Genomic DNA, 27828 nt, shown 5'->3' with positions numbered 1-27828 from the left:
TGACTAAGCCTATCAAAAACTCTCTAGCATTCTACATACCCACCACCCAACACTGAAGGAACAGGACACATACCTCGCCACAAAAAAAAAAACACTGCAAACTACAAGCACTCTACCGTCTCTCCACAACACTGAAGACAAAACAACCACATATGACCACCCACCAAACAAATGTCAATCAACTAAAAACATACCAGCACAGAGTAACCGGCTTTTCTGAACTGAAGCCACCAACAGCACATCAAAGCTCTCTTGCGCTTTTCCCTTTTAATCCCACTAACTAACCCATCCCAAACCCCTTCCTTTTCAGATCCGCCTGGGTGACTAAAGACCATGGGCATGGCAGCGGGTGTACGGTATAAATCACAATAACATGGTATAACTAAACAGATGTCTGAATTCCATTCTCATCAATGCCAGATCTGTCGCACAAAAATCGTCACAATATATATGACTTAATCTCATCAGAATGCCCCGCACATCCTGTTCATCACCGAAACCTGTCCAAGACTTCTGTCTGACTGCATGTAAAGCCTTCCCACCGGATTACAAAGCCTCCCTATCCACGTTGCACGCTGACGAACAGGCCTACAGCACAGACTGCAAATCCCTCCTGGTTTAAATTCCTGCTCTCACCCTCTTATACTCACAGCTTCTTGCACATCTATCGACCCCAGGGACATAATAGGAGCTTTGCGAATACCTAAGCGACTCCATAGCAGCCATCATGGTCTACCACTCCCACCTCACCCTCACGTACTAGGGGATTTCAACATCTGGTTCGACATGCCACACAACTGAATGACCCTACCACTACTGGACAACCTGGAAACCTTGCATCTAACACAGCTAGTCTCAGGGCCAACCCACTCTACTGGTCACACCCTAGACACAATCTTTGGTTCATCAGACCTCCTCACCACACTACCACCATGCCTGCTTCTCTGGTCAGATGACCCTGCGTCCTCTTCACCCGCTCCTCTGGGGACACACCCGTAGCTTCAGGGGGACTAACCCCTTTCTGGAATCAAAGTAACTCCTGACCTGGCAGAGACCCTACTAGCCTCCCTGATCTCCACCCCCCTCTATTTGGGTCACAACTGCATCTTTAACTGTGACCACTGGTTTTCAGAAGCACTCAGCTACATCGCCCCCTTCAGAACTTTCTCTAACAGACAAGGCCATTCGCCCAGATGGTTCACCCCAGCACTAAAAAAAACAGAAACCCTTGAACCATATCCTGGAGCGTAGATGGCCTGCAGACCCATCGTTATCCAGCAGAATGGCTTACGCCTCCCTGCTCAAGGTTTATCGCGCAGAAATACACAAAGCCAAAAAAATCCTAATACTGGACCTGAATCTCCAAAGCCCTGCACCCATCGAGGGAACTCTTCCAACTCATCTGTGAATTCAATACCCCTCCTGTACCACCAACACTCCAGCCACACCCAATCCCTCTGTCACTCCCTTTCAGACCACTTCCACCACATAGCCCAAGAGAAGTCAATTAAATCCTCTCTAAAATATCTTCACTCTACTCCCTCCCCCTCACCCACAACATCAGAACCTTCCTCCATCCTCCCACTCTTCTCTACCTTCTAAACCTCTCTTCCCACAAGAAATTCTCTAGCTATTATCACTCCGCCAGGGCTCAGGATCCCCTGAGAGGCCCTGCCCCTCACTGCTAAAAGAAATCTTGACAGCCACCTGTGCCAGCGACCTAGTCAAGATCCATCGTCAACTCATAACTCTTTTCCGGTATCTTCCCAGCAGAATTTAAGACCTCCTACATCCAGCCTATTCTAAAAAATATCTCCATCAACCCTCTTGTCCCGACCAACTACAGACCCATTTCAAACAACCACTATATAGATACATTAGCTGATTGAGCAGCATACTCACAACTATGCCTCTTCTCAGAATCAAACAAGATCCTTGACTTCGCCCAATCTGGCTTCAGACCTTTATGAGGAACTGAATCCTGCCTCGTCTCCATCTGGGACGATCTCAAAAGACATTCATACTCAGAAGGTTGCGCCGCACTAATCCTACTGGACCTCTTGGCAGCGTTCGACACCATCGACCACTGCATCCACTCCAAGAGACTACACACCCTTGGCCTTAATTAAATATCCTCCTTCCTTTCCAACAGATCTCAAATAGTACACATGCCTCCTTCTCCTCGGCTCCCCACCCAGTTGACCACAGAGTGTTGCAGGATGCCTCTCTTTCACTGCTCCTCTTTAACCTCGACCTGAGCCCGCTACCCACAGTCATTCAATCCCACGGTCTATCATACCACAACTATGCAGACGAGTCCCAAATCATCTTCAAAATCCCCAAAAGCCCGCAACTACCTACCCAGGTCTCGCAACCTGCCTCTCAGACACCGAAGACACTGGATGACGGCCAACTACCTCCTACTCAATTTAGGCAAAAACAGAGATCTTGCTACGCAGGAAGACTGCCATCTTCCCTCAACCCACCCCCCCAGCTACTATCCCTGGGCCCCCCTTCAACACAGGAAAAAATCTCAGATGCATAATGGATGCGGACATGACCCTATCACATCAACTCTTACCTGACCTTCCCACACAGAGTCTCTGCGATTGTTACTATCATCCTTTCACATCTAAACTATGATAACGCCCTATACCTAGGGGCCCCTGCATCGCAGCTAATAAAACTTTAATGAGTACAAAACACTGCTGCGAGGCTAGCCATAGGCCCTAGAGAACACATCTTCCCCACAATGTACTTCACTGGCTGCCGATTGGAAGGCGTTCCTCCTTCAAGGTGATGCGAATCACCCATCGAGTCTTTTACAACAAAGGACCAGAATACATGCAGCATAAACTCACATGCTATCCCTATCAATCTTCCACCACACCCACAAAAATGTCTAAATTATCTTATGCCAGCTTATTGTTTTTTCATTTTCATTGGTGAACTATTCTCCATCCCCTTATTCAAGGGCTAGCCCCCCTTCTCTGATTGGTCCCTTCCGTTTATCAAGCCCAAATTGGTAGGGGCAAGTCCTCCCACTTAAATTTACTTTTTCTCCACCTTTTAATTTGTGTACTTACAAAGTCACTACACAGCAAAACTTTGTAATTCATAGCTAATCATAATAATATATATATATATTTGGGTTCTTCTCATTATGCTGCACTTATTGAACTATGTCCCGTGTCGGCACGATGTTGTGGGTTCAAGCGAGTGTTTTTTGCAATTTACTTTAAAATGATAAAAGTCAGTATGACCACATTTTACATGCAGTTACATGATTCCCCAAGCTACTCCCTCCCCAAATTTCTGCTTCATAACATTTTCTGCTGAGCCCGAAACACCTTTTAGGTCGTAATGTGGTTTCCAAAAGTCCCTGTGCTAAGTTTACCATGATACCTGTCCCATTTCTGTAAGTATCACAGTTCCTGAGAAAATCATGAAAGTTTGATTCTGTATACACTCATATTGTCCGCTCTTAATTATATGCTTATTTTTACTTCCAAGTACATTAGGTTTCATTTCTCCACTGAACATTAACTCTGGGCATCTGCTTCCATTGTTGACTCTGGCCTGGTGTAAAACCATGAATCACTCTTGCGAAGCCCGTGGTCTGCAGGAGAGCTCTTGAGGAGTTATTACGGGTTGGGCAGAGCAGTAAAAATGGAGGGGTAATGCTATAACTGCTGCATTACCGCTCCTCCAAATCCTGAGTTTCGGCGGAAAGTGGGAGGTTTTTCTTCAGCTTTTTGCTGGTGGTAAGAATCTCCACTTTATGCCCATTCGCAATGCTATTACTGTGGCGCTGCACCACGGTAATAGCACCAAGCATGCTCCATAGAGTCCTATGGGCTCTTGCTAACCTCATAAAACATAAGTCCATTACAAGGCGGCTCTGCAGAAACTTCAAGGAGATTTGACTTTCAGATGAAGAGCTGGGCAGAGCTTTTAGCCTGGATGGGGGAATGGGAAAATGTCTTATGGGCGAACCCAGTCTTTCGCTATGCACAGAACTGATGTTTGAATGTTACCATTACATTATACATGAGGCCTTCTGTTCCTTTTGAATATAAATGTGTCTTACCATCACTGTTCATTTTTCCGCCATGATATGTATTTGCATTACTCTGGCAATGGAAATTTCGACTCCATGTGCTTATTTTAGACTGCAAAATACACTCATTTCAATGATAATAATTTCTGCTTTATCAAAGTTACACATTTGGCATGAGTCATTTTTACTGGAAAGTAGCCCTCAGTCACATGCAATAAAAGGTAATTCCATGGCATTGAATGTTGCATGGACGGCACACTTAATAAGTGTATTTCTCTTTCTTTGAAAACAACATTTTTGATGAGGCAGTTGAAAGCTCACTATATGCCCTTCAAATTCCCTTCTGCAGCCTGGTTGAATTTTTCCCGTGTTCCTTGCTTCAACTGCAGGAGTAAATACATTTGAATTCACTAGGCACATTGGCAGTGTTGACTTTTTTTCTGCTGGTTTTTCAGTCTGCCTGCGTGCCTTCCCATGACAAGAAGGTACTTCTGCACATTTCGGGCCTAACATTGCCATTCAGTTAATTTGATCCTGGGGCTTCCATTAAAACCCACAGACCCCTTCCCCCCACCTGCTCTTTTATCATGATTACTCCTGGGAAAGAGCAGGGGTGAATGGTTTTTTTCTCACAATTCAAATTTTTCAATGGAGCACGTCCTGCTCGTTTTCCTTCCTCAGGGAGTGGGCGCTCTGGTCTCCACCTCCTTGCTTCTGTGTTCCAGGGGTATTGTCATGGAACCCATTCTGCTTTATTTTCCTTGGTTCCTTTCCAGGGTCCCTGGGGTCCTCCCGGGACTCCAGTTCTTCCTATCCCCAGGATGGAAGTAAGGATGGTAATAATTCTAGAGAGCGGAGTAAAAAGAGGTAAGTATTTTTGGTTAGACATTATTCCCCAGACCATTTCATATATATCATGTCTGCTTCTGATAAGTGTGATTGAGTTAATAGCTGCAGCAAAACCTTTGAAAAGAACAATTAGAATTTGGAGTGTTGGTGCATGCAAAAACAAGCACTCAAAACCTTTGGCAATGTCCACTGCTTTACTGATGCCCACCTTGGAATTTATGTATTTTTGAACTTTCAGTGGCTCTGGAGATTTCCATCTATTGTCTGACATAACTCCACAAAAATAGCTGCTGTGGTAGTATCACTATCTCTGTCATATAAATGATGTAGAAAACTCTGTTTATTAAATAAAATAATGTTTTATGCATTGACTGTGGTTTTTGAGGGACTATTTAGTTGAACAGGGATGTGACACTGTGTCTCTCAGCTCAGAGTTGGGAACAGAATCAGAAGGAAAGCTGTGAATCAATAAAGATGCTATATTGGGATAGGAAGTGATTCAGCTGTATACGGATATCGGGGTGTATTTTCTCCCCATCATGTACCGGTTTCTCTTATTGTATTTTTCTGTTTCCTTTTTTCCAGTTGAACTCTGACGTTGCGGAGCTTGGCTTTAAACAAAGCATCTATTGTGCACAGACTCACGCCACCCTACCAGTGCCATGGCTGTTAATACAGACGAGGGGTTCAAAGAAGAGGTGCAGGATCAGCAGCCTTCGATCCCGTTGTCTGACCCAGTTGAAGAAGCAGTATGTACCGTAGTGGTGGTGGAACCGCCAGTGACTGTGACAAATGTGGAAGAGGAGGAGCAGAGCCCTGTTAAGCAAGAAAACGGCGACACTGTTATCCCAAAGTCAGGCTCTGCCAATGACTTGAGCTCCACCCCCAAACCGCAGTCCCCACACGCTCATGTCCTGATGGCCTCTGGGGCCAACAGCACCAATGGTGGGCCACGCTCAAGCCTGTCAGGCTCGCAGGCTCACCTACACCATGCAGTATCCAACTCGCCACGGCCCAGCTTGTGCCGCAAGCCCTCATCAGCCACCGCCAATGGTCAAGATGCGGAGAAGCCCAAGGATTACCTCCTGATTGCCATTCTGTCCTGCTTCTGCCCCATGTGGCCTGTCAACATTGTGGGCTTTGTCTACTCTATCATGGTGAGTGTATAGCGCCCACTGCGCACTGAAGATAACATTTAGAATGCAGATTTCGGCTTGTAGTCCTACACAGCATTGAGAGCGTTTAGCACTGTCTGCTAGTGGGCCTCAAATTCGGCCCAGCTGGGGAGACAGGTCCTTAATCCCCAGCCCCATTCCAGCCCTGCAGTTCTCTGTCAGGAGCGCAATAGGGGCAAAACAACAGAATAGCCTTGTATTCATAACCCAATAACCCAGGGAATTACATTTGTTTATCCAAGAACTTTAAACATTTGAAAAGAACAAAGAGATCAAATAGTTTCGACCAGTCAGTAATTGTTGGTCATTATTCCTTGCAAAAGTGAGGGCAACCGAAAAAGAAAATTATGTTATTTAACAGTGTTTACACCCACTTTTCAATTGAGGTCATCAGTGGTGTGTGGAGCCCTCTATTTAGGTTGTTCACTAAGAGAGTAATGCCAAAGGAAAGCAGTAGGCATGTTTGTTGCTTAAATAACATTTCTTCCTTTTTTAGTTGTCCTTCATTTTAGGGATAACTTTGGAGCATAAGTGGTTGCAGTATCCCTTAAGTTTTTTAGTGATACTACTTCATATTTTGAAAATGGCATGATGCCTCCTTAGGAAGTCCCATAGAGAATCTGGTATTATTATTATTGTTTTTAATGTTGCTCTATAGTTTAGCAAATGAAACATTGAGGGCTATGTTGAGTACTGTGTACCTCAGATAATGATATATGGTGATGTTGCTACCTGTCTTCTAGCCAAATGATTTGAACGGATGTGAATAATAGAGACAATTATGCCCCAAAACGACTATTTTTATGAACTCAAGGACAGCATTAAGAAAAACATCCAAGTGTGCAGGTCAGTTTGGGAAAGAGCATGATGTGTATAAAATCTGCTATCCCAGTTTTCTTACTTTCGTTCATACATTACTGGACACAGAGGCGACAGGAGATGAGGTGGCGCGATGCTGCAGTAATAGATAACAGTTCCTCGAGGTGCACAGTTGCCTAAAGAAGGAAGACAGTCTAAGATGTGGTTCACTGCCCATTTACGGTATCGTAGCACTCATCTTACTCTTGCCCCATCTTTATCTGTACCTGTCTTTATATCTCTTTCTCTAATCCCCTCTGTCCATTGAAGTATTTGATGAATATGGTTACATGTAACAATACCAGGGCACAGACATGTTGGTTGGGATATTGGTTGATGGCCCCATCAAACGTTGGACAGGCTGTGCCTTTGCACCAGTACATCAGTGCCATGAAAGCCCTTCAAATTATTAAGCATTATGAGAAGGCTGAAAACTACGTAGCCTAGTAAGAGGAGCAGCCTTCATTTTAATGTGTTCTCAAATAGCAAACTAACTACAGCCAAACCAAAGCCTCATGGTAAACAGAGACTACCGCAATCCTAAAGGACATAACACTTTAGAAAAACATGCTCAACTAAGACTAAACAAAGCCTCAGACGCAACTAAGACTAGACTAATCTTAAAATAAGATTTACAAACTTAAAGTTCAGTGTATGAAAAGAAAGTAGTGGAATTATGTTCCCTTCTGGCCTACCCCGAAGCACCACACACCCCATCACCACGCCCCCTCCCACGCGCAATCCTAAGGGAATGTTCAGTGCAGTTCACTGAAGTGCAAGTTTCAACTTCTTGCTGCACTTAAAAAAAAAACAAATCCGGAACGGTTACTTTTTAAAATAAAAGGATAGGAACAGTGCAACTTTTTTGCATTTTTTTTTTAGAGAAGCACCGCTCCCAACCGCCCCCACCCACTTCGACCATTGCCTTTAAACTCAACCATGATAAACCAAATCTTATGTATGACTGACAAAATGATGCACACTAAATTAAGACTGTGCAAGGTTTTAAAATAGGAAAAAGCTCCAGACAGGGTCATTTGAACTTGTGTATTTTAAGGGATACATTGACTGTGTAAAATAGCTGGGATCTTGCATCCTGCAGCCTCTGTTAAACTGAAATCCAAAAATACGAACTAACTGAAACCTGCTCTGTCACTGCACAGAGAAAGATGTGGTATTTTATGAGACAACTAATTTGGAAACAGGTGTTCCATGTGATTACATTTACCTGAGGAATGAAGGATGATGCTGCTTCGATCCTGATGCCCAGGGTCCTTCCTCAGACGAAGCCCTGCAGTGCCAAAATAGAATAAAAACCTTCGTCCAAGGGTGTCTATATCTCCATGGAGCTCATAATTTTCAGTGGTATAACGTGAAAGATAAGCGCCTTCCATTCACAGCACGTATTCAATCATTTGTATGACAGAGAGGCGGGGTGGTATGCAACTTGCTTTTCGGCCGCCTTCCTTCCTCTCAGCCATACAAATGGTCCAGCTTTTGCACCAGTATGGATTTTCATGCCGGTGCAAATTCTGGAGATGCCTATGGAGTCCGCCTGCTTTATGCCTAGGTACAAAGCAGGCGGACCCCATAGGGATCTATTGCACTTGCTGCCTGCCATGCTCGCATAACGGGCAGTGTTTAACTGTAATAGCTCAACTTGTGCAGGTGCTGGATCACAAGCGGGCATCGAATTAATCAAGCATTAGATCGAAGACTATGGAGTACTGACTGCTGACCCGCACAACTCTCTGCTGCATCGCGTTCGTTTTTCCTTTAATGGATTTCTTCAACTACACTTCATGTGTGGACTTGCAGGGTATTCTTTCTCTTTTCTTTAAATTATCGAAAGCGTGGGCGGACCCACGCAGGCGCTTTCCCATCCGAATGAATGATGTGCACCTAACCCTCCAATCATTATTTAACTTACATAAACTCATAGTTCCTCCCACCTCCCCGTCTGCCTCACAAAATCCAACAACACACTGCTCTTCTTCCTGCCACTCACCCAGTCACCTCCCAACAAAGCCTTCTCACTCAACTCAGCCACACCCAGCACAGACATCCGAACTCTCATCAAGTCTCTTTCTGCAACATGTCTCTCACATCTAAGTAGAAAATGTCCCACTGTCTCAGGCACCCCACACACAGCACAGTCCCTCGACTCTCGCATCCCCACTCGGAACAAACAATCATTCAGCCCCACATGCCCTATCCTCAATCGATTCAGCATCACCTCCTCCCCCCTTCTCCATTCCAGACTTCCCGCATCTACCTTCTTCGACACTTTCCCATGAACACCAAACATCCACCTGCCCTTCACCCCACTCACCCACCTCTCCTGCCACTCATCCATGACCCGTCTCACCATCACAGCCTTCACCTCGTCTACACTCAAAGGCAACCTCACATCAACCGCTTCCCTTCTCATACCCTCACCCGCCGCCCGATCCACCAACTCATTACCCAAAATACCGCTGTGACTGGTATTCACTGGACCTATTGTTCACTCCCTGTACATTGTATCTCATTTAAATTGCTACGTAATCCCCATTTATTAATCTTCACCTTCTCCTTGCCTTTAGATTGTAGCCAGGCCCACCTCAACTACATATTTGGCTCCCACGTGCACCTGCGCGTGCACACCTAGCCGAGTACCCGTAGAGTACTGACTGCTGACCGCTGAGCCGCAGTGCAGCGTGTCTGCAGGTTACTCTTTCACTTAGTCAACAAGCAACGATCGGCTGTCATACGACTACTTGGGTTCAAGGTGAGCCTTGACCTTTCAGTCTCCGCTCGCCTAGCCTTTTTGACCCAACATCCGTTAGTCCTGTCAGTTCTGTTAGTGCTTCATCGCATTACCAATTTGCTCTAAAATCGGCTTACGGCTGGCATGCCACGTATTCTGAGCCACATAATGCAACGTCAGCACCTGTCCAAATCTCTAATAAACTCTGGCACATCTAAGCCTGTGTCTTCTCTCAAGAAAAAGATTGGTTTTTCACCTGACATTCGAAATGTCTTGCTGAATGTGGAGCCCGCTGGTCAAGTGCCGTTAAATTCACTAGTGTTGAATACTGCCCCCAATATTCCAACCCAACAACGTGCCCCTGGACAAGCTTGTTCTGCTGCATTTCATTTTCCGTCCCTCCTTTCTGATGCAACAATGCAACGTTGCACCTCAACTAGTCCCTCTGGTACGGAAACATTTCATACCCCAACCTACCTTCCTGAATTCTCAATGGAACCTCTTGTTGTTATCCCAGAGCTACCTCTTCCTACTTTTAATCCAACCACTTTATATTCGCAGGTTGCAAATTCTTCATATGACAAAAATGAATCTCACAAACATTTTGTTCACCCCCTATCTAACACCACAATCTTATTCTTCCACTCCTACCACCATTCTCCTTCTCTACTCAAACGCCACATCCTGCTGTTCCGAGACTTGCTACTCCACAAATCTCCCATCCAAATGAGGCTAAGATTTCAGCTCTCTCTAAATCTCCTGAGCTGTTTCCCACCGACGCTCCCGAAGACATCATTTCATTTGGTGACTCGGACTCATCGTTAGTTGCCTCATTTTCTAAGCCTTTACCACGCCCATCTTTTGGCTTTCTGTCGGTTTTAAACCCTGCTCTGGAAGCCGCTTTAACTGTTATTAACACAACCATTTTCACCTTGACCAAACTGTTTGAAGTACTAGACTTGAGAACAGCCACGCAAAATGAGTCCTTGGCCCTACTTCACAACAAACTCGACTGGATTGCTGCAAATACAACATTTAGCTCGAGTTCTGAGTTAAATATGTTAAGTGCTTCTCGTTTGTCTCTAGATCCCCAGATTGTAATACCTTTGGAAATACCACGGACTGATGAGGTAGGGGTTGAAATTCAACCCCAATCTCAGTCCGCCGTGTCGCCTCTTCCTGCTGACTTTGATTAGGCTCGCAACACCTCCAAATCATAGAAAAACCATTATATGATTTCTTCTCCAGTCCTTCGCACAACAGAAGGTGGAGGAAAAAGGGAAACAGGAAACGCACCTCCCAAAGTTTCAATGAATCGAAAGGTAAGTTTCTTGTGATTGAAACTCCTCCATGTAACGCGCCTTTGACTGACTGTGAAGTGCTTAACCAATCCAACTTGAATAACACGCATGATCAACTTATGAACTTATCAGTATATCCGGAAGATTCTAATTTGATTGTGCAACTACCACTAACATACTTCATCCCTTGTTCCTAAATTGTCTTCTCATAAACATCTATTGGAACCCGACTTCCCCAACCGCTCTTCAGTTTATTACCAAAATTGAAAATATCCTGAATCAAACCTTAATTGAATCTTATATAAAAACCACATTAATTGCAGGCGATTTCAATCTCAATTGCCTCTCTAACCCCAATCCTGCTCATAATATAAGAGCGTCAAAATGGTTGAACTTAATCAAAACAAGAAAGTTTTCTATGCTAAACGGCTCCACTCCTGAAGATTTCCCTCCTAATCCTACATGGAATAGAAATTTGAGCAAATCCATTCTAGACTATGGGCCTCATCACGAGTTGGGCGGTAACGTCGGCGCTATTAGCCCTACCGCCAAACCCCCTGGCGATATTAGCGCCGGATCATGGGTTTGGTGGAAGGGTTATTGCCTATTCCCCATTGGGCCCATTCGGGAATTCCTCATTCCCCATTGGGCCCAATGGGGAAAATTCACGCTATTACCGCCGGCAGATTTCCCGTCGGCGGTAATCGCACCGAAAATCGGCAATTTTGCCACGGATTTCCCCCAAGCTCAGAGCTGGGGGGAAATCCACCAAAGACATGATCTGGCGCACCCTTAAATGCGGCGGTAATAGTGCTACCGCCGCATTTAAGGGTTACCACCAGACTCATGATGAGGCCCTATGTGTACATCTCTGCTGATGCAAATAAATTGATAGCTTCATTTCAGGTTTTATCCACCTCAGCCAGCGATCACAATATTCTAAAAGTCTGCTGGGTACCTCATAGTGTGACAAATTCGGATTATTTCACCACTGAGGTTGAAGTAAATAATGCCAGAAATCGAATCAAATGGTTCCCTGCTCAAATATTGAAACTCCACCAGAGGATCATACAAGCCGACTCAAAGTCACCATCCTCCTTTCTTTTTTTTTTTTTAAATTAGTTTATTTTAAATCAAGGCAGGTTGACAATTACATATAACATGAACAGTAACTTAGGTATGCTGATCCCCTGGCCTCCCCCCCAAGTCTTGTCCCCACCTTTCTTTTGGTCTTGTGCTGGAATTGTCCCCCTTGGGTCGATCGTTTACCTCTCTTTCTCTATGGGTCCATTTCAGGGTTTTCGTGCCCCCTCAGGGACCATCGGGCCTTGATAGGTTTGTAGGTCAGGGAAACATTGGTCATATTCTAGTACCGGGGCCCAAATGTTCTGGAATCGGTGAAGAACCCCTGCTTTTGCTGCAGTCACTTTTTCCGCGATCAATATGTCCCATAGCTTTGCCCACCAATGGGCCATGAGGGGTCCGTCTGGGGACTTCCAATTTTGGGCCAGCACTGTTTTCCCAGCTAGCAGGCATTGGGTCAGCAGTTTCGCTCTGTTCCCAGAGTGTGGGTAGACCGCGGGGATCGGGACTCCCAACAGGACTGGTTCTGGTTCCAGCGGGATCGTTGTCCCGGTGATTTGTGTGATGGTTCCCAGACAGAGTTTCCAGAATTGCTGAATTTTCGGACATGTCCACCACATGTGGAAGAAGGAGCCTGGGTGGCCACAGCCTCTCCAACCAGCATAGTCTACCTGGGGGTTCATGTGATGGAGTCTAAGGGGTGGGTAGTACCACCGTAGCATTATTTTGTATGCACATTCCCTGTTGATGACGCAGGTGGATGAGGTGTGTGCTCGGGTCCAGATGCCCACCCAGGTCTGGTCCTCCATCGGGTGTCCCAGGTCGGCCTCCTATTGGGCCATGCAGCGGGTTCTTGTTATCAGGAAGTCAACCAGGAAGCGCCTATATAGGGTAGATAGATCAAAGCGGCCTGCCACACAATGATTGCGCCACACATATGTTTCCAAAACCAACTTCCTTTATATTTTGCAAATTTGGTCATATACAGCAAATCTTTGTGCAGGTTTTAGAGTTTTCCATTTGAAATCACAAAGCCCTCTATTCCTAGTTAAGACGTGTTTCGGCTGCTCAAGAGCCTTTTTCAAAACAAATAGGGCAATGACACAAAGCAATCATATTCTGTGTGCATAATAGATAAACAGATTCATATATTTCACCACAAAAGGAAAAAGAAAATGGATGGAGGGTTGGGTTTCCAAATTGTTGCACACATTTAAAAAATAAAGAAAAATATATATAAATTAAAATCAGAGAAATCGTACCCAAACAGTAAAGGAAAAATGATGTCATTCAGTTAAAGTAAATATACATAGAACATGGACATGGAAAAAAAATAAAAAATAAAAAATAAAAAACAGAGAAAACTAAAAGAATTGTTTTAGCATAATTTGTCATATGTTAAGTCAATTCCATATACTGATAAATTACATTTAAAGGCCATTATATTATTAATAGAGGTTTAAAGCATCCCACATTTGGCACACCCTCCAACAATACAATACTGAAAAATAATGAATTCCTCTTACCCATCTTTTTTCACAATAATCACGGGTAAGTCCCTATAATCAATGAAATATGGGATAATTTTTAGTCTAATCGCACTTTCAGCACAGTAACATTTTAGTGTTATGAATATATTTCCACCTTGTTCGTGCACTATTAGTGTAGCTCTCCTTTTAATATTAGCCAACATAGCGCGGATAATTATGGGTCCTGTTTTATGTGAAAACATGCTGGGTTGTAGATAAAAGATAAGTAACGTGACAATAACATTTTAGTGTTTTGAATATATATCCACCTTGTTCGTGCACTATTAATGTACCTCTCCTTTTAATTTTAGCCAACATAGCGCGGATAACAACGGGTCTCGTTTTGTGTGAAAACATGCTTAGATGTAGATAAAAGTTAAGTAACGTGCCCATGCCTCATATATAATTCTTCACTCAATCATTCAAATATGTGTCCGGGATGCGTACTGTGATGCGTGCTCCACATTATCTATCGGACTGAAGACAATCCGTACATCCCTCCGTGTTACCATTTGTACCGCGATGTGGGCATAGAAAAACGTCTCCTTTTCCCTGCTTCACGGCCCACAGTGTCCGCTTACCTTGAGCACTTCTAATCCTGACTCCTCACGTCGGCCTTGCTCTGAAATGAGCCGCAGCGAGGGTCTTCTTTGTAATCTATAGTGTTGTCATAGTTACCTGCACAATCCCTTCTTGATTTCTACTCGCTTTTACAAGGTGGCCATATTGGAATGGTGAGATTTTCGAGATCTTACATTATAACAACATTGGTAATGCCTGAATTTAGCACTGTGTAGATATTCCAGTCTCTTATATATAGCAGTATATTACAATTTAACATTTTTAATAACTCTTTCAATGTACATTGCTTTTCGTATTAATTTCTGGTGCAACTGTATTATTATCATACTTTCAAATAATTATTTACATTCTTTCATACTTACATCCTCACTGAAAACATTTATAGTGTGTGTTGGTGCCAGGTGCACTAAGCTGAAACCTACATTAAATTAAAGTTGGAACCAGTTCATGGGCACGTTTCCCCAAAATTACAGTGTCACTTATAAAGATTCGGCTATCAGATAACCATACACTCTTTTTTTCTTTTTCTCTCTCTCTCGCTCTCTCTTCTACACATGTTAATTCGACCACCTGGTCATTTTTTGGTAGTAGTTCATCACTATGCAGTTGGCCCTTCCTATTTTCCACCAGAATAACATAAATACAGTGTTAACAATTGGTCTTTCATTCATAGGTTCATAAAAAATTACCCATTTCATTGTCCTGATTCAAACCAAATTCTATTGTCCTAAATTTACAAATCAGTCTTGCTTCCATCTGCCTGAGTTTTTCCTCCAGGTTCCCCCCTCTTCTTCCTAGTTGTACCTTCTGAAGTCCAATAAATTTCAGAGCCTTTTTGACTACCATCTGATGTTTATGCTGCCAATGTTGGGCCAATGGCAGCAATGCGTCCTGACTTCCAATTGTTGAAAAATGCTCCCTTATACGTATCCTTGTTTCCCTGATCGTGCTTCCAATATAGATCATTTTTCAGGGACATATTATCGCATAGACAATATATTTCGAGCGACAGTTAATGTTCTCTCTGATTTTCATACTTGTTCCTCTTGAGTCTACAAATTCATTGGTCGCCTCCTGTGCAAATTGGCACATGGTGCATGTACCACATTTACGAAAACCTGACACCCTTGTGTCCAACCATGTTCTAGTTGGTTCAGGATTCACATCTGGGAGAAATGAAGGGCTCAGAGTCATTTTCAATGTTTTTGCTTTACGATATGTTATTTTCGGTTTATCGTCGATGTATCCCATTAGGTGAGGATCTAGTTGTAAAAGATGCCAATTTTTATTTAAAGTTTTCCTCAGTGCTGAAGTATTAGAACTAAATGTCGTAATGACGTTTATTTCATTGGATTTGGTCTTGTCCATTTTATCTTTAGGCACCAAAGTCTGCTCCCATGTCACATTGTTAACCTTCTGTTTAGCTGCTTGAATGCACTGTCTCGAATAACCCCTTTGTTTGAAACGGTCCTGCAGTAGTTCACATTCTGCTTTGAAGTCATTACTATTCTTACAGTTTCTCCTTGCTCTGGTGAATTCACCTTTGGGAACATTCCATTTTACAGGTCTATGATGGCAACTATGTGCATGAAGTGTTGAGTTTACCTCAGTTTCTTTACGAAATGTACGTGTTGACAATTTATTGTTCTGTACAAAAATAGTCAAATCCAGAAAATGTATAGATTTGTTGTCATCATTACCCACAAGATCATTCTGGTTCATTCTCATTCTGAATTCATTTAAATCCAGACTAGTTCCATCCCAAATTACCAAGACATCATCAATGAAACAGACCCACAAAATCACATGTTCCTCAAATGCTTCGTCCATATATACAGTTTTCTCTTCAAACATTCCCATAAAGAGGTTTGCCAGTGCGTACTTTGTGCCCATAGCAATTCCTTTTTTCTGCTGATAATACTTGTTATTAAAAATGAAATGTTATTTTCCAATGTTATTGCCAACATCTCCTTAAGCATCTGTATGTAATGGTAATGTGATGCCGAATCTTGTTAGAATTCATACTCAATAGTTTGTATGGCTGCCTGGTGTTCAATAATGGTATACAGAACGCGGATATCCCAGGTTGCTAGTCGATATGATGGTTTCCAAATTATTTTGTCAACTGCCTTGATTGTATCGGTAGTGTCTTTGATAAAAGCCTTCAATTTTGGTACGCGAGGTCTCAGTATGTTGTCAATGTATTCTGAAATTCTCTCCGTTAGCCAACCAATACCACTTAGTATTGGGTGACCTTCTGGAATTTTTTCAAATGTTTTGTGTATTTTTGGTAGAAAATACATGGTCGGAAGTACTGGATATTTATTCATTAATGCAACTTTTTCATCATCTGCAATCAGACCCTTTCTATGCCATCCATTTATTTGTTCTTCTACTCGAAGTATGACTTCATTTTTGGGGTTTCCCGGTAGCTCCAAATAGCAATGGGGCGTTGTCAAATGGTTGTGTGCCATCTTAATGTAGTCTTTTCTATCCATCAGAACGATATTTCCGCCCTTGTCGGCTTCCTTTATAACAATTGTTTTGTCCTTCTCCAGGTTTTTCAAAGCCCATCTTTCGCCCTTAGTTAAGTTCTGTTTATTCAATTCAGGTCTTATTTCATCATACATGTTATATATATCCCTGGATGTTGCTTTATAAAATACCTCAATCATAATCTCATTGGAGAGTTGTGGTGTAAATTTTGATTGGGTAGATACCCTGCCTCGAGTCGGGGGGTCCTTGAGTGTTATCTCCAGAGCAGTGAGAGGTTGAGTTGCCGCCTGTCGAGTTTGGGGGTGTGAGCTCCAGTGACGCAATTGTATATAACTATATCTGTCTCTTTCCTGGAGCTGGAACTTTTCTTTACATTGTTCAAATGTGAGGGGCCTCTCTCCTGCATATAGCTGATCTATGGTCTCCAGGCCGCCGCTTATCCAATTTCGGAAGTTGCGAGGGTTCCATGCGGGTGCAAAAGCTGGGTTAAGGAAGATCGGGGATTGTGGGCTCAGACCCCTCGGGACCCCCTTTCGTCTTAGTGCCCAGTCCCAGGAGCTTAGGGTATGTTTGGTTGCTAGAAGAAGGTCTCCCCAGTGAGTTCTGAGGGAGGGTGGGATGTGTGGCAGGAATCGCAGAGGTAGGGGAATCTGTGATTGCTCCAATTCCGCCCACTTAGGGCGGTTTGTGATTATTTGCCATGCATGGACCTGTGCTAATTGGGCTGCCAATCTGTAAGCCTGTAGATCCGGGACCCCCAGCCCTCCCAGTTTGGAGCCCCCCAGCAGTGTTTTGTAGGGGATTCTCGCTTTTTTACCTTTCCAGATGAATTTCAGCATCTTCCTTTGTAGGTCTTGGAGGGTTGGCGCAGGGATCGCTACCGGGAGGGAGGAGCAGGCGTAGAGAAACCTCGGAAGGAGGTTCATCTTGCAAGCTGTTATGCGCCCCATTAGCGAGATCTCCTGGGTCGCCCAACGCTTCAGGTCTCCCTCTAGTTCCTTGAACAGCCGGGGAAATTTGGCTTTGTACGTGTCTTTTGGGTTTGCCGGGATGTAAACTCCCAGGTAGGGGAGTGCCCTTTTTTTCCACGTAATTGGGCACATCTTGGCCGGTGTCTCTCTTTCTTCCGGGGGTAGGCCGATGCTTAGGGCTGTCGACTTGGTAAAGTTTACTGAAAAGCCGGACATCTCTCCATAGCTGGCTATTTCTATTAGGGCGTGTTTCAGGGATGAATGGGCCTCCGAAATCATGAGGAGGACATCATCGGCGTATAGAGCGATTTTGTGTTGCGATGGGCCGACCTGCAGGCCTTTGATCCGGTTGTTTAGCTTAATTCTTTAGGCGAAGGGCTCCATCGTGAGTGCGAAAAGCAGGGGTGACAGCAGGCAGCCTTGTCTAGTTCCACAGGACAGGGGGATTGGGGCTGAGATAGATCCATTAATCCTCAGAAGAATCTTTGGTCCTTCGTAGTTAGCCAATACCATTGTCTGGAATGCTGTCCCGTAGCCAAAGGCCCCGAGGGTGTGTCTCATGAACGACCAGTCCACCCTGTCGAATGCCTTGGCCGCATCTAGGGCCATTAAGAATAGTTTCTGGGAGTTTGTGTCTAGATTTAAGGTTCTCCGGATATTATCTCCTGCTGTTCGGTGTAGGATGAAGCCAGCCTGGTCTGGCTGGATGAACTCTGGTAGGACGCGGCCCAGGCGATTCGCCAAAATTTTAGAGTATAGGTTTGCGTCTATATTCAACAGTGCTACCGGTCTGCATGAGGTCAGGTCTCTCGGATCTTTCCCTGGTTTGGGCAGGAGAATGGTGGTTGATTCCTGCATCGAGGGGGTCACCGATCTCATCTCCCTGAAAGAATTAAAGAGTGTTGCAAAGGGGGGAACTGGGGTCTGAATACCTTGTAGAACCTGGCCGTGAATCCATCCAGGCCCAGCGCTCGAGGTTTGAGTGACTTGATAGCATCCTCGATCTCTTCCCCCGTGATCGGTCCCTCCAGCTTCTCTCTCGCCGTGTCAGAGAGGCGGGGCAGTGCCGCACTTTGTAGATATTTCCTTTGTTTCATCTGGTCTCGTGGGGTACCTGTCATAACCTGGGTCCAGTGGTCCACCGTCAGTTGCTGTTTTTTGCATTCTGAGTATTGAATGACTCCTTGGGAGTCGCGCAGCCCAGAGATCGTATTAGTTCATTTTAGTTTGGCCAGTTTGGCTACCAGGATTATATTTGCCTTGTTGTTCTTCGCGTAATATGATTGTTTAGCTTTAGCCAGGAGTATTGCAATTTGCTCCGCATAGTGGGCTTCCAATTTTTTCCTGGCTGTGCGTATGGCTCGTTGTGTCTTGGGAGACCAGCCTTTTTTCTTATGGGCTTCCTCTGCTGCTCCCAGTTCTTCCTCTAGGGCTATCCGGATCTGCCGCCTGGATCGGTGATAGGCCGCTCCTTGTGCAATCAAGGCGCCTCTGATCACTGCCTTAATGGCGTCCCAGTTATTTGCCACAGAGGTATCTGAGGTTCGATTCTCCTTGAAGAAGTTCTTGATCGCAGTTGCGATCTTGTCCCTTGTTGACATATCATTGTAGATTGGGTCATATAGCGACCATCTGCATGGAGCATTGAGTCTGGGGTTTTGTGCCCGGATCTCCAGGATTACTGGGGCGTGGTCAGATAGGGCTCTTGTGCCGATGGATACCTCCTTGACGAAGGCGAGCGTTTGAGGGGAAGCCAGGAGGAGATTGATCCTCGAGAAAGTTCGGTGAACGTAAGAGTAATAGGAAAAGTCTTTTTCAGTGGGGTGAAGCACCCGCCATGTGTCTACCACGCCCAGGGATCTGAACAGATGTAGGAGGCTCAGCGCCTGGGTGAAGTCGCTCGGAGTCGGGGGGTGAGATCTGTCCCTCGTGGGGTCTGGTACTCCGTTAAAGTCCCCTCCGATTATTGTTTGGCCCTCTACAAAGCTTGAGAGGGAGGCGCCCAATGATTCGTAAAATTTTGGTTGCCCAGTGTTGGGGGCATACACTGAGACGAAGGTGTATAGGCCTCCTAGCATTAGGAATTTGACTGCTACGAATCTGCCTTCCAGGCATGTTTTCGTTTCCAGGACCTGGGGGTTTAGGACCTTCCTGAAGAGGATCTCAGTGCCTCCTTTTTTAGTCCGTCCTGAAACAAAAAACTGGAGTGGATACAGCCGGGAGCGGAGCCGGCCCACGTCTGCAGGTAGCAGGTGGCTCTCCTGGAGCATGGCCACCGCCGCTTCTTCATCCTGGAGTTTTAGCAGGATTGCTTTTCGTTTGGTGGGAGAGTTCAGCCCATTGACGTTTAGGGAGAGGAGTCTTAGGGTTTGGTGATCTGAGGTCGGGTCCCTCTCAGTCATTTGGCCCGGGGGGGGGGGGGGAGTTGAAAGCGGGTGGGTCAGTCACCATTGTTGGTGTGCGCTAAGAGTGTGTCATGCTGCACTTGGAGTTTTAACACATGCCCCCAACAGGAGGCCGTAACTTTCACTAGATGGTGGCCCAACATTGTGTGTGTGGACGCACCCTTGGCCAACTGGGCCATCTTGAGGATTGAAGTGTTGTGCAACGTGGGTTTCCAGGAAATCGGTGTTGCAACTTTTCTTGGAATGGTCAAGAGCCAGGGGTACGTTCCGCCACCGCCCTTGCCGGGGTATCTTCATTTAGTAGTAAAATGATGGTTACTCGTGCAGCCGGGCCAGGTGGTCGGGAGGTAGGTGTGATTTGGGTCCCTAGGGCGCAAGCTTGCCCTTAGTTATCTCCTCCTGTTGTTCCATTGTACCTTTGACCATGATGACCGTCTCGGCTTTGGGGAGGGGGGCTGCTCCGGGTCCTCAGTTATCTCTGGGCTTGGCGAGGAGGTCTCCCTGGGTGAGGTTGGATGCATGATTTTGTTTGCGTCCTCTGTATGACTCATTCGTCATACCGTGCCTTTGTAGGAGAATGACAAGGCCGTTGGGAATAGCCATCTATAATGCACTTGTTGGTCCTGGAGAAAGAGTGCCAGAGGTCGGAGAGCGCTTCTTTTTTGGAGGGTAAGAATTGAGAGATCTTGGTAGATCTGAAGCGGAGTCCCTGAAAAGAGATTTTGTCCCTAGTGTGGCTGACGGCTGAGATGGCCTCTTTAGTAGTGAAGAAATGGACCCTGGTAATGACATCTCGGGGGAGGTCCAAGTCCACTCCCCGGCGCGGGGGCAGTCTGTGGGTGCGGTCCAGGAGAAGCTGGGAATGGGCCAGATTCGGGAGCAAGGCCTGGAAGAAGTTCCCTACGTATTCCACCAGGTTTTTTATTGAGAACCGAGGATGGAACGCTTCAGATCCGGAGATTGTTGCGACGCGCTCTATTTTCGAGGTCCTCTTGTTTGAACTCCAGGATCTCATTCTTGTCTTGTAGGGCTCGAATAGCGCGCTGGACTTCCCCCAATGTGGCTGTGTGATCTTGCGAGCGATCTACGATCTCTCCCAGTCTCTGCTCCACCTCCGTCACCCTTAGGTCCATCTGTTCTACTTTGGTGGTGAGTTCTGACAGGCAGGAGCGAAGTTCAGTCTTGATATCCACCATGAAAGCCACCAGGTCTTTTTTGGTAGCAAGGGCTTCACTCTCTTCTTGGTGTTTCTGCGGGGTAACTTTAGGAGGGTCCTGTTTTTCCCCCTTGTCTGCTGTTGTGAACATAGTGGTAATGTCTGAGTTTTTACTGGCTTTTGTTAGTTTAGACATGCTAGCTGTGCAGGGAGGCCACGCCAGGAAGGATTGGTGGAAGAAGACTCATGGAGGAACAATCACAGCGAGAACTCTGATGAAGTGGCTTTTGCGGATCTGAGCGCGTTATTGGGCTGGGCAGTTGAATACCCCAATGGTCACCCTCGTGACGCTCCTCCTGTGATGGGGAAAGGGCTGGGGGCCAGCTTTGTTAACCAGAGTTGGACCAAGTTGCCGAGTGGTAATGTGGGCCGGGGCGCCCCAGGAAGCTTTTGGGGGGTCAGAGGTCTTGTAGCATTGGGCCTCGGCTGGTAGGGACCTTCGTCTGCTATGTTGGCTGGAGCAAGCGTGGGTTTGTTGTAGGCGTGATTTGCTTTTCGGGTGAAGAGGGGGACCCTGCCAGTGCTGAGTCAATATGGCGCCAGCAGTGTATATCCTTTTCCTGGGTGGTGCCTCAGTGACGCCTGCGAACCAAAGAGGGAGACCTCTGGTGGTGACGAGGCCAGCTTCTGGGCAGCTGCCAACAATCTGCTGCATTGGGGAGGATGGCAATGCTGGTAATTAGTGGGCGTGAGGCCCGTCCCTGGACCACCGACCGATCCTATAAATGGGCAAGTCCTCGTGGATCTGTTGGCGGTCCATCAGAGTGGGGCCAATGTTGAGCCCTCAATAGCAGTGTCCAGCAGTGCGGAGGGTGTTCAGGCTGGTGTTTCCAGGCCGTAGAGAATGGTTGGCCCGGAGGGGGCTCAGCACTGGTACCTCCTTGGGATATCCTCTTTTGTTGGGGTCTCAGGCCGCAGCCCGTTCGCGTGTTGAAGTTGGGGGGGGTCCCCACTGCGACCCGTGCTCCCGGAGTTGTGTCTTCTGCTGGGGGGAGGTGCCTGGCAGGCCAGGGTTTGATGTTGGGGGCCAGGGGTCGTTCACGCGACCTTCCTTGAAGCGGGCTGGAGGGGCCCCCACCTGTGTTGTTCGTTGCGGCTGTCTCTTTCCTGGAGCTGGAACTTTTCTTTACATTGTTCAAATGTTCAAATGTGAGGGGCCTCTCTCCTGCATATAGCTGATCTATGGTCTCCAGGCCGCCGCTTATCCAATTTCGTAAGTTGCGAGGGTTCCATCCGGGTGCAAAAGCTGGGTTAAGGAAGATCGGGGATTGTGGGCTCAGACCCCTCGGGACCCCCTTTCGTCTTAGTGCCCAGTCCCAGGAGCTTAGGGTATGTTTGGTTGCTAGAAGAAGGTCTCCCAAGTGAGTTCTGAGGGAGGGTGGGATGTGTGGCAGGAATCGCAGAGGTAGGGGAATCTGTGATTTCTCCAATTACGCCCATCTAGGGCGGTTTGTGATTATTTGCCATGCATGGACCTGTGCTAATTGGGCTGCCTCTCTGTATGCCTGTAGATCCGGGACCCCCAGCCCTCCCAGTTTGGAGCCCCCCAGCAGTGTTTTGTAGGGGATTCTCGCTTTTTTACCTTTCCAGATGAATTTCAGCATCTTCCTTTGTAGGTCTCGGAGGGTTGGCACGGGGATCGCTACCGGGAGGGAGGAGCAGGCGTAGAGAAACCTCAGAAGGAGGTTCATCTTGCAAGCTGTTATGCGCCCCATTAGCGAGATCTCCTGGGTCACCCAACGCTTCAGGTCTCCCTCTAGTTCCTTGAACAGCCGGGGAAATTTGGCTTTGTACGTGTCTTTTGCGTTTGCCGGGATGTAAACTCCCATGTAGGGGAGTGCCCTTTTTTTCCACGTAATTGGGCACATCTTGGCCGGTGTCTCTCTTTCTTCCGGGGGTAGACCGATGCTTAGGGCTGTCGACTTGGTAAAGTTTACTGAAAAGCCGGACATCTCTCCATAGCTGGCTATTTCTATTAGGGCGTGTTTCAGGGATGAATGGGCCTCCGAAATCGTGAGCAGGACATCATCGGCGTATAGAGCGATTTTGTGTTGCGATGGGCCGACCTGCGGGCCTTTGATCTGGTTTTTTAGCTTAATTCTTTGGGCGAAGGGCTCCATCGTGAGTGCGAAAAGCAGGAGTGACAGCGGGCAGCCTTGTCTAGTTCCACAGGACAGGGGGATTGGGGCTGAGATAGATCCATTACTCCTCAGAAGAGTCTTTGGTCCTTCGTAGTTAGCCAATACCATCGTCTGGAATGCTGTCCCAAAGCCAAAGGCCCCGAGGGTGTGTCTCATGAACGACCAGTCCACCCTGTCGAATGCCTTGGCCGCACCTAGGGCCATTAAGACTAGTTTCTGGGAGTTTGTGTCTAGATTTAAGGTTCTCCGGATATTATCTCCTGCTGTTTGGTGTAGGATGAAGCCAGCCTGATCTGGCTAGATGAACTCTGGTAGGACGCGGCCCAGGCGATTCGCCAAAATTTTAGAGTATAGGTTTGCGTCTATATTCAACAGTGCTACCGGTCTGTATGAGGTCAGGTCTCTCGGATCTTTCCCTGGTTTGGGCAGGAGAATGGTGGTTGATTCCTGCATCGAGGGGGTCACCGATCTCATCTCCCTGAAAGAATTAAAGAGTGTTGCAAAGGGGGGAACTGGGGTCTGAATACCTTGTAGAACCTGGCCGTGAATCCATCCAGGCCCAGCGCTCGAGGTTTGAGTGACTTGATAGCATCCTCGATCTCTTCCCCCGTGATCGGTCCCTCCAGCTTCTCTCTCGCCGTGTCAGAGAGGCGGGGCAGTGCCGCACTTTGTAGATATTCCCTTTGTTTCATCTGGTCTCGTGGGGGACCTGTCATAACCTGGGTCCAGTGGTCCAACGTCAGTTGCTGTTTTTTGCATTCTGAGTATTGAATGACTCCTTGGGAGTCGCGCAGCCCAGAGATCGTATTAGTTCATTTTAGTTTGGCCAGTTTGGCTACCAGGATTTTATTTGCCTTGTTGTTCTTCGCGTAATATGATTGTTTAGCTTTAGTCAGGAGTATTGCAATTTGCTCCGCATAGTGGGCTTCCAATTTTTTCCTAGCTGTGCGTATGGCTCGTTGTGTCTTGGGAGACCAGCCTTTTTTCTTATGGGCTTCCTCTGCTGCTCCCAGTTCTTCCTCTAGGGCTATCCGGATCTGCCGCCTGGATCGGTGATAGGCCGCTCCTTGTGCAATCAAGGCGCCTCTGATCATTGCCTTAATGGCGTCCCAGTTATTTGCCACAGAGGTATCTGAGGTTCGATTCTCCTCGAAGAAGTTCTTAATCGCAGTTGCGATCTTGTCCCTTGTTGACATATCATTGAGGATTGGGTCATATAGCGACCATCTGCATGGAGCATTGAGTCTGGGGTTTTGTGCCCGGATCTCCAAGATTACTGGGGCGTGGTCAGATAGGGCTCTTGTGCCAATGGATACCTCCTTGACCAAGGCGAGCGTTTGAGGGGAAGCCAGGAGGAGATTGATCCTCGAGAAAGTTTGGTGAACGTAAAAGTAATAGGAAAAGTCTTTTTCGGTGGGGTGAAGCACCCACCATGTGTCTACCACGTCCAGGGATCTGAACAGATGTAGGAGGCTCAGCGCCTGGGTGAAGTCGCTCGGAGTCGGGGGGTGAGATCTGTCCCTCGTAGGGTCTGGTACTCCGTTAAAGTCCCCTCCGATTATTGTTTGTCCCCCTACAAAGCTTGAGAGGGAGGCACCCAATGAATCGTAAAATTTTGGTTGTCCAGTGTTGGGGGCATACACTGAGACAAAGGTGTATAGGTCTCCTAGCAGTAGGCATTTGACTGCTACGAATCTGCCTTCCAGGCATGTTTTCGTTTCCAGGACCTGGGGGTTTAGGTCCTTCCTGAAGAGGATCGCAGTGCCTCCTTTTTTAGTCCCCCCTGAAGCAAAAAACTGGAGTGGATACAGCCGGGAGCGGAGCCGGCCCACGTCTGCAGGTAGCAGGTGGCTCTCCTGGAGCATGGCCACCACCGCTTCTTCATCCTGGAGTTTTAGCAGGATTGCTTTTCGTTTGGTGGGAAAGTTCAGCCCATTGACGTTTAGGGAGAGGAGTCTTAGGGTTTGGTGATCTGAGGTCGGGTCCCTCTCAGTCATTTGGCACGGGGGGGGGGGAGTTGAAAGCGGGTGGGTAAGTCACCATTGTTGGTGTGCGCTAAGAGTGTGTCATGCTTCACTTGGAGTTTTAACACATGCCCCCAACGGGAGGCCGTAACTTTAACTAGATGGTGGCCCAACATTGTGTGTGTGGACGCACCCTTGGCCAACTGGGCCATCTTGAGGATTGAAGTGTTGTGCAACGTGGGTTTCCCGGAAATCGGTGTTGCAACTTTCCTTGGAATGGTCAAGAGCCAGGGGTACCTTCCGCCGCCGCCCCTTGCCGGGGTATCTTCATTTAGTAGTAAAATGATGGTTACTCGTGCAGCCGGGCCAGGTGGTCGGGAGGTAGGTGTGATTTGGGTCCCTAGGGCGCAAGCTTGCCCTTAGTTATCTCCTCCTGTTGTTCCGTTGTACCTTTGACCATGATGACCGCCTCGGCTTTGGGGAGGGGGGCCGCTCCGGGTCCTCAGTTATCTCTGGGCTTGGCGAGGAGGTCTCCCTGGGTGAGGTTGGATGCATGATTTTGTTTGCGTCCTCTATATGACTCATTCGTCATACCGTGCCTTTGTAGGAGAATGACAAGGCCGTTGGGAATAGCCATCTATAACGCACCTGTTGGTCCTGGAGAAAGAGTGCCAGAGGTCGGAGAGCGCTTCTTTTTTGGTGGGTAAGTATTGAGAGATCTTGGTAGATCTGAAGCGGAGTCCCTGAAAAGAGATTTTGTCCCTAGGGCGGCTGACGGCTGAGATGGCCTCTTTAGTAGTGAAGAAATGGACCCTGGTAATGACATCTGGGGGGAGGTCCGAGTCCACTCCCCGGCGCGGGGGCAGTCTGTGGGTGCGGTCCAGGAGAAGCTGGGAATGGGCCAGATCCGGGAGCAAGGCCTGGAAGTAGTTCCCTACGTATTCCACCAGGTTTTTTATTGAGAACCGAGGATGGAACGCTTCAGATCCGGAGATTGTTGCGACGCGCTCTATTTTTGAGGTCCTCTTGTTTGAACTCCAGGATCTCATTCTTGTCTTGTAGGGCTCTAATAGCGCGCTGGACTTCCCCCAATGTGGCTGTGTGATCTTGCGAGCGATCTACGATCTCTCCCAGTCTCTGCTCCACCTCCGTCACCCTTAGGTCCATCTGTTCTACTTTGGTGGTGAGTTCTGACAGGCAGGAGCGAAGTTTAGTCTTGATATCCGCCATGAAAGCCACCAGGTCTTTTTTGGTAGCAAGGGCTTCACTCTCTTCTTGGTGTTTCTGCGGTGTAACTTTAGGAGGGTCCTGTTTTTTCCCCTTGTCTGCTGTTGTGAACATAGTGGTAATGTCTGAGTTTTTACTGGCTTTCGTTAGTTTAGAAATGCTAGCTGTGCAGGGAGGCCACGCCAGGAAGGATTGGTGGAAGAAGACTCATGGAGGAACAATCACAGCGAGAACTCTGATGAAGTGGCTTTTGCGGATCTGAGCGCGTTATTGGACTGGGCAGTTGAATACCTCCAATGGTCACCCTCGTGACGCTCCTCCTGCGTTGGGGAAAGGGCTGTGGGCCAGCTTTGTTAACCAGAGTTGGACCAAGTTGCCGAGTGGTAATGTGGGCCGGTGTGCCCGAGGAAGCTTTCGGGGGGTGAGAGGTCTTGAAGCGTTGGGCCTTGGCTGATAGGGACCTTCGTCTGCTATTTTGGTTGGAGCAAGCGTGGGTTTGTTGTAGGCGTGATTTGCTTTTCGGGTGAAGAGGGGGACCCTGCCAGTGCTGAGTCAATATGGCGCCAGCAGTGTATATCCTTTTCCTGGGTGGTGCCTCAATGACGCCTGCGAACCAAAGAGGGAGACCTCTGGTGGTGACGGGGCCAGCTTCTGGGCAGCTGCCAACAATCTGCTGCATTGGGGAAGATGGCAATGCTGGTAATTAGGGGGCGTGAGGCCCGTCCCTGGACCACCGGCCGATCCTATAAATGGGGCAAGTCCTCATGGATCTGTTGGCGGTCTATAGGAGTGGGGCTAATGTTGAACCCTCAATAGCATTGTCCAGCAGTGCGGAGGGTGTTCATGCTGGTGTTTCCAGGCCGTAGAGAATGGTTGGCCCGGAGGGGGCTCAGCACTGGTACTTCCTTGTGATATCCTCTGTTGTCGGGGTCTCAGGCCGCAGCCCGTACGCCTGTTGAAGTTGGGCGGGGGGTCCCCACTGCGCCCCGTGCTCCTGGAGTTGTGTCGTCTCCTGGGTGGAGGGGCCCGGCAGGCCGGGGTTTTATGTTGGGGGCCAGGGGTCGTTCACGCGACCTTCCTTGAAGCGGGCTGGAGGGGCCCCCACCTGCGTTGTTCGTTGCGGCTGTCCGTCGGCAGCGAGGGAAGCCCAGCCCGACCCAGCTGTACTTGCCATGTCTCTTCTCCCGGGTAGGTGTTTCCCTCACGCCGCCTGCTCCCGTTC

General features: G+C 47.3%; 1 protein-coding gene across 3 annotated transcripts in view; it reads left to right on the top strand.

The window, feature by feature from the left end:
* The window catches only part of PRRT2 (proline rich transmembrane protein 2), a 352013-nt gene that overhangs the window by 115383 nt on the left and 208802 nt on the right, over positions 1 to 27828 (top strand). For all 3 annotated transcript variants that reach the window (XR_011304403.1, XM_069652020.1, XM_069652019.1), the window contains exon 2: positions 5495 to 6066. Coding sequence is in view for 2 of the 3 variants with exons in the window: in XM_069652020.1 (XP_069508121.1) it covers positions 5572 to 6066 (495 nt within the window). In the remaining variant the exon portion in view is untranslated. The remainder of the gene's footprint in view (positions 1 to 5494; positions 6067 to 27828) is intronic.

Source organism: Ambystoma mexicanum, chromosome 3p (genome assembly GCF_040938575.1).
Source record: "Ambystoma mexicanum isolate Mex_15411 chromosome 3p, UKY_AmexF1_1, whole genome shotgun sequence".
NCBI classification, from domain to species: domain Eukaryota; kingdom Metazoa; phylum Chordata; class Amphibia; order Caudata; family Ambystomatidae; genus Ambystoma; species Ambystoma mexicanum.
The sequence above is the reverse complement of the archived record's forward strand: the minus strand, read 5'-3'. Positions and strand labels throughout refer to the sequence as shown.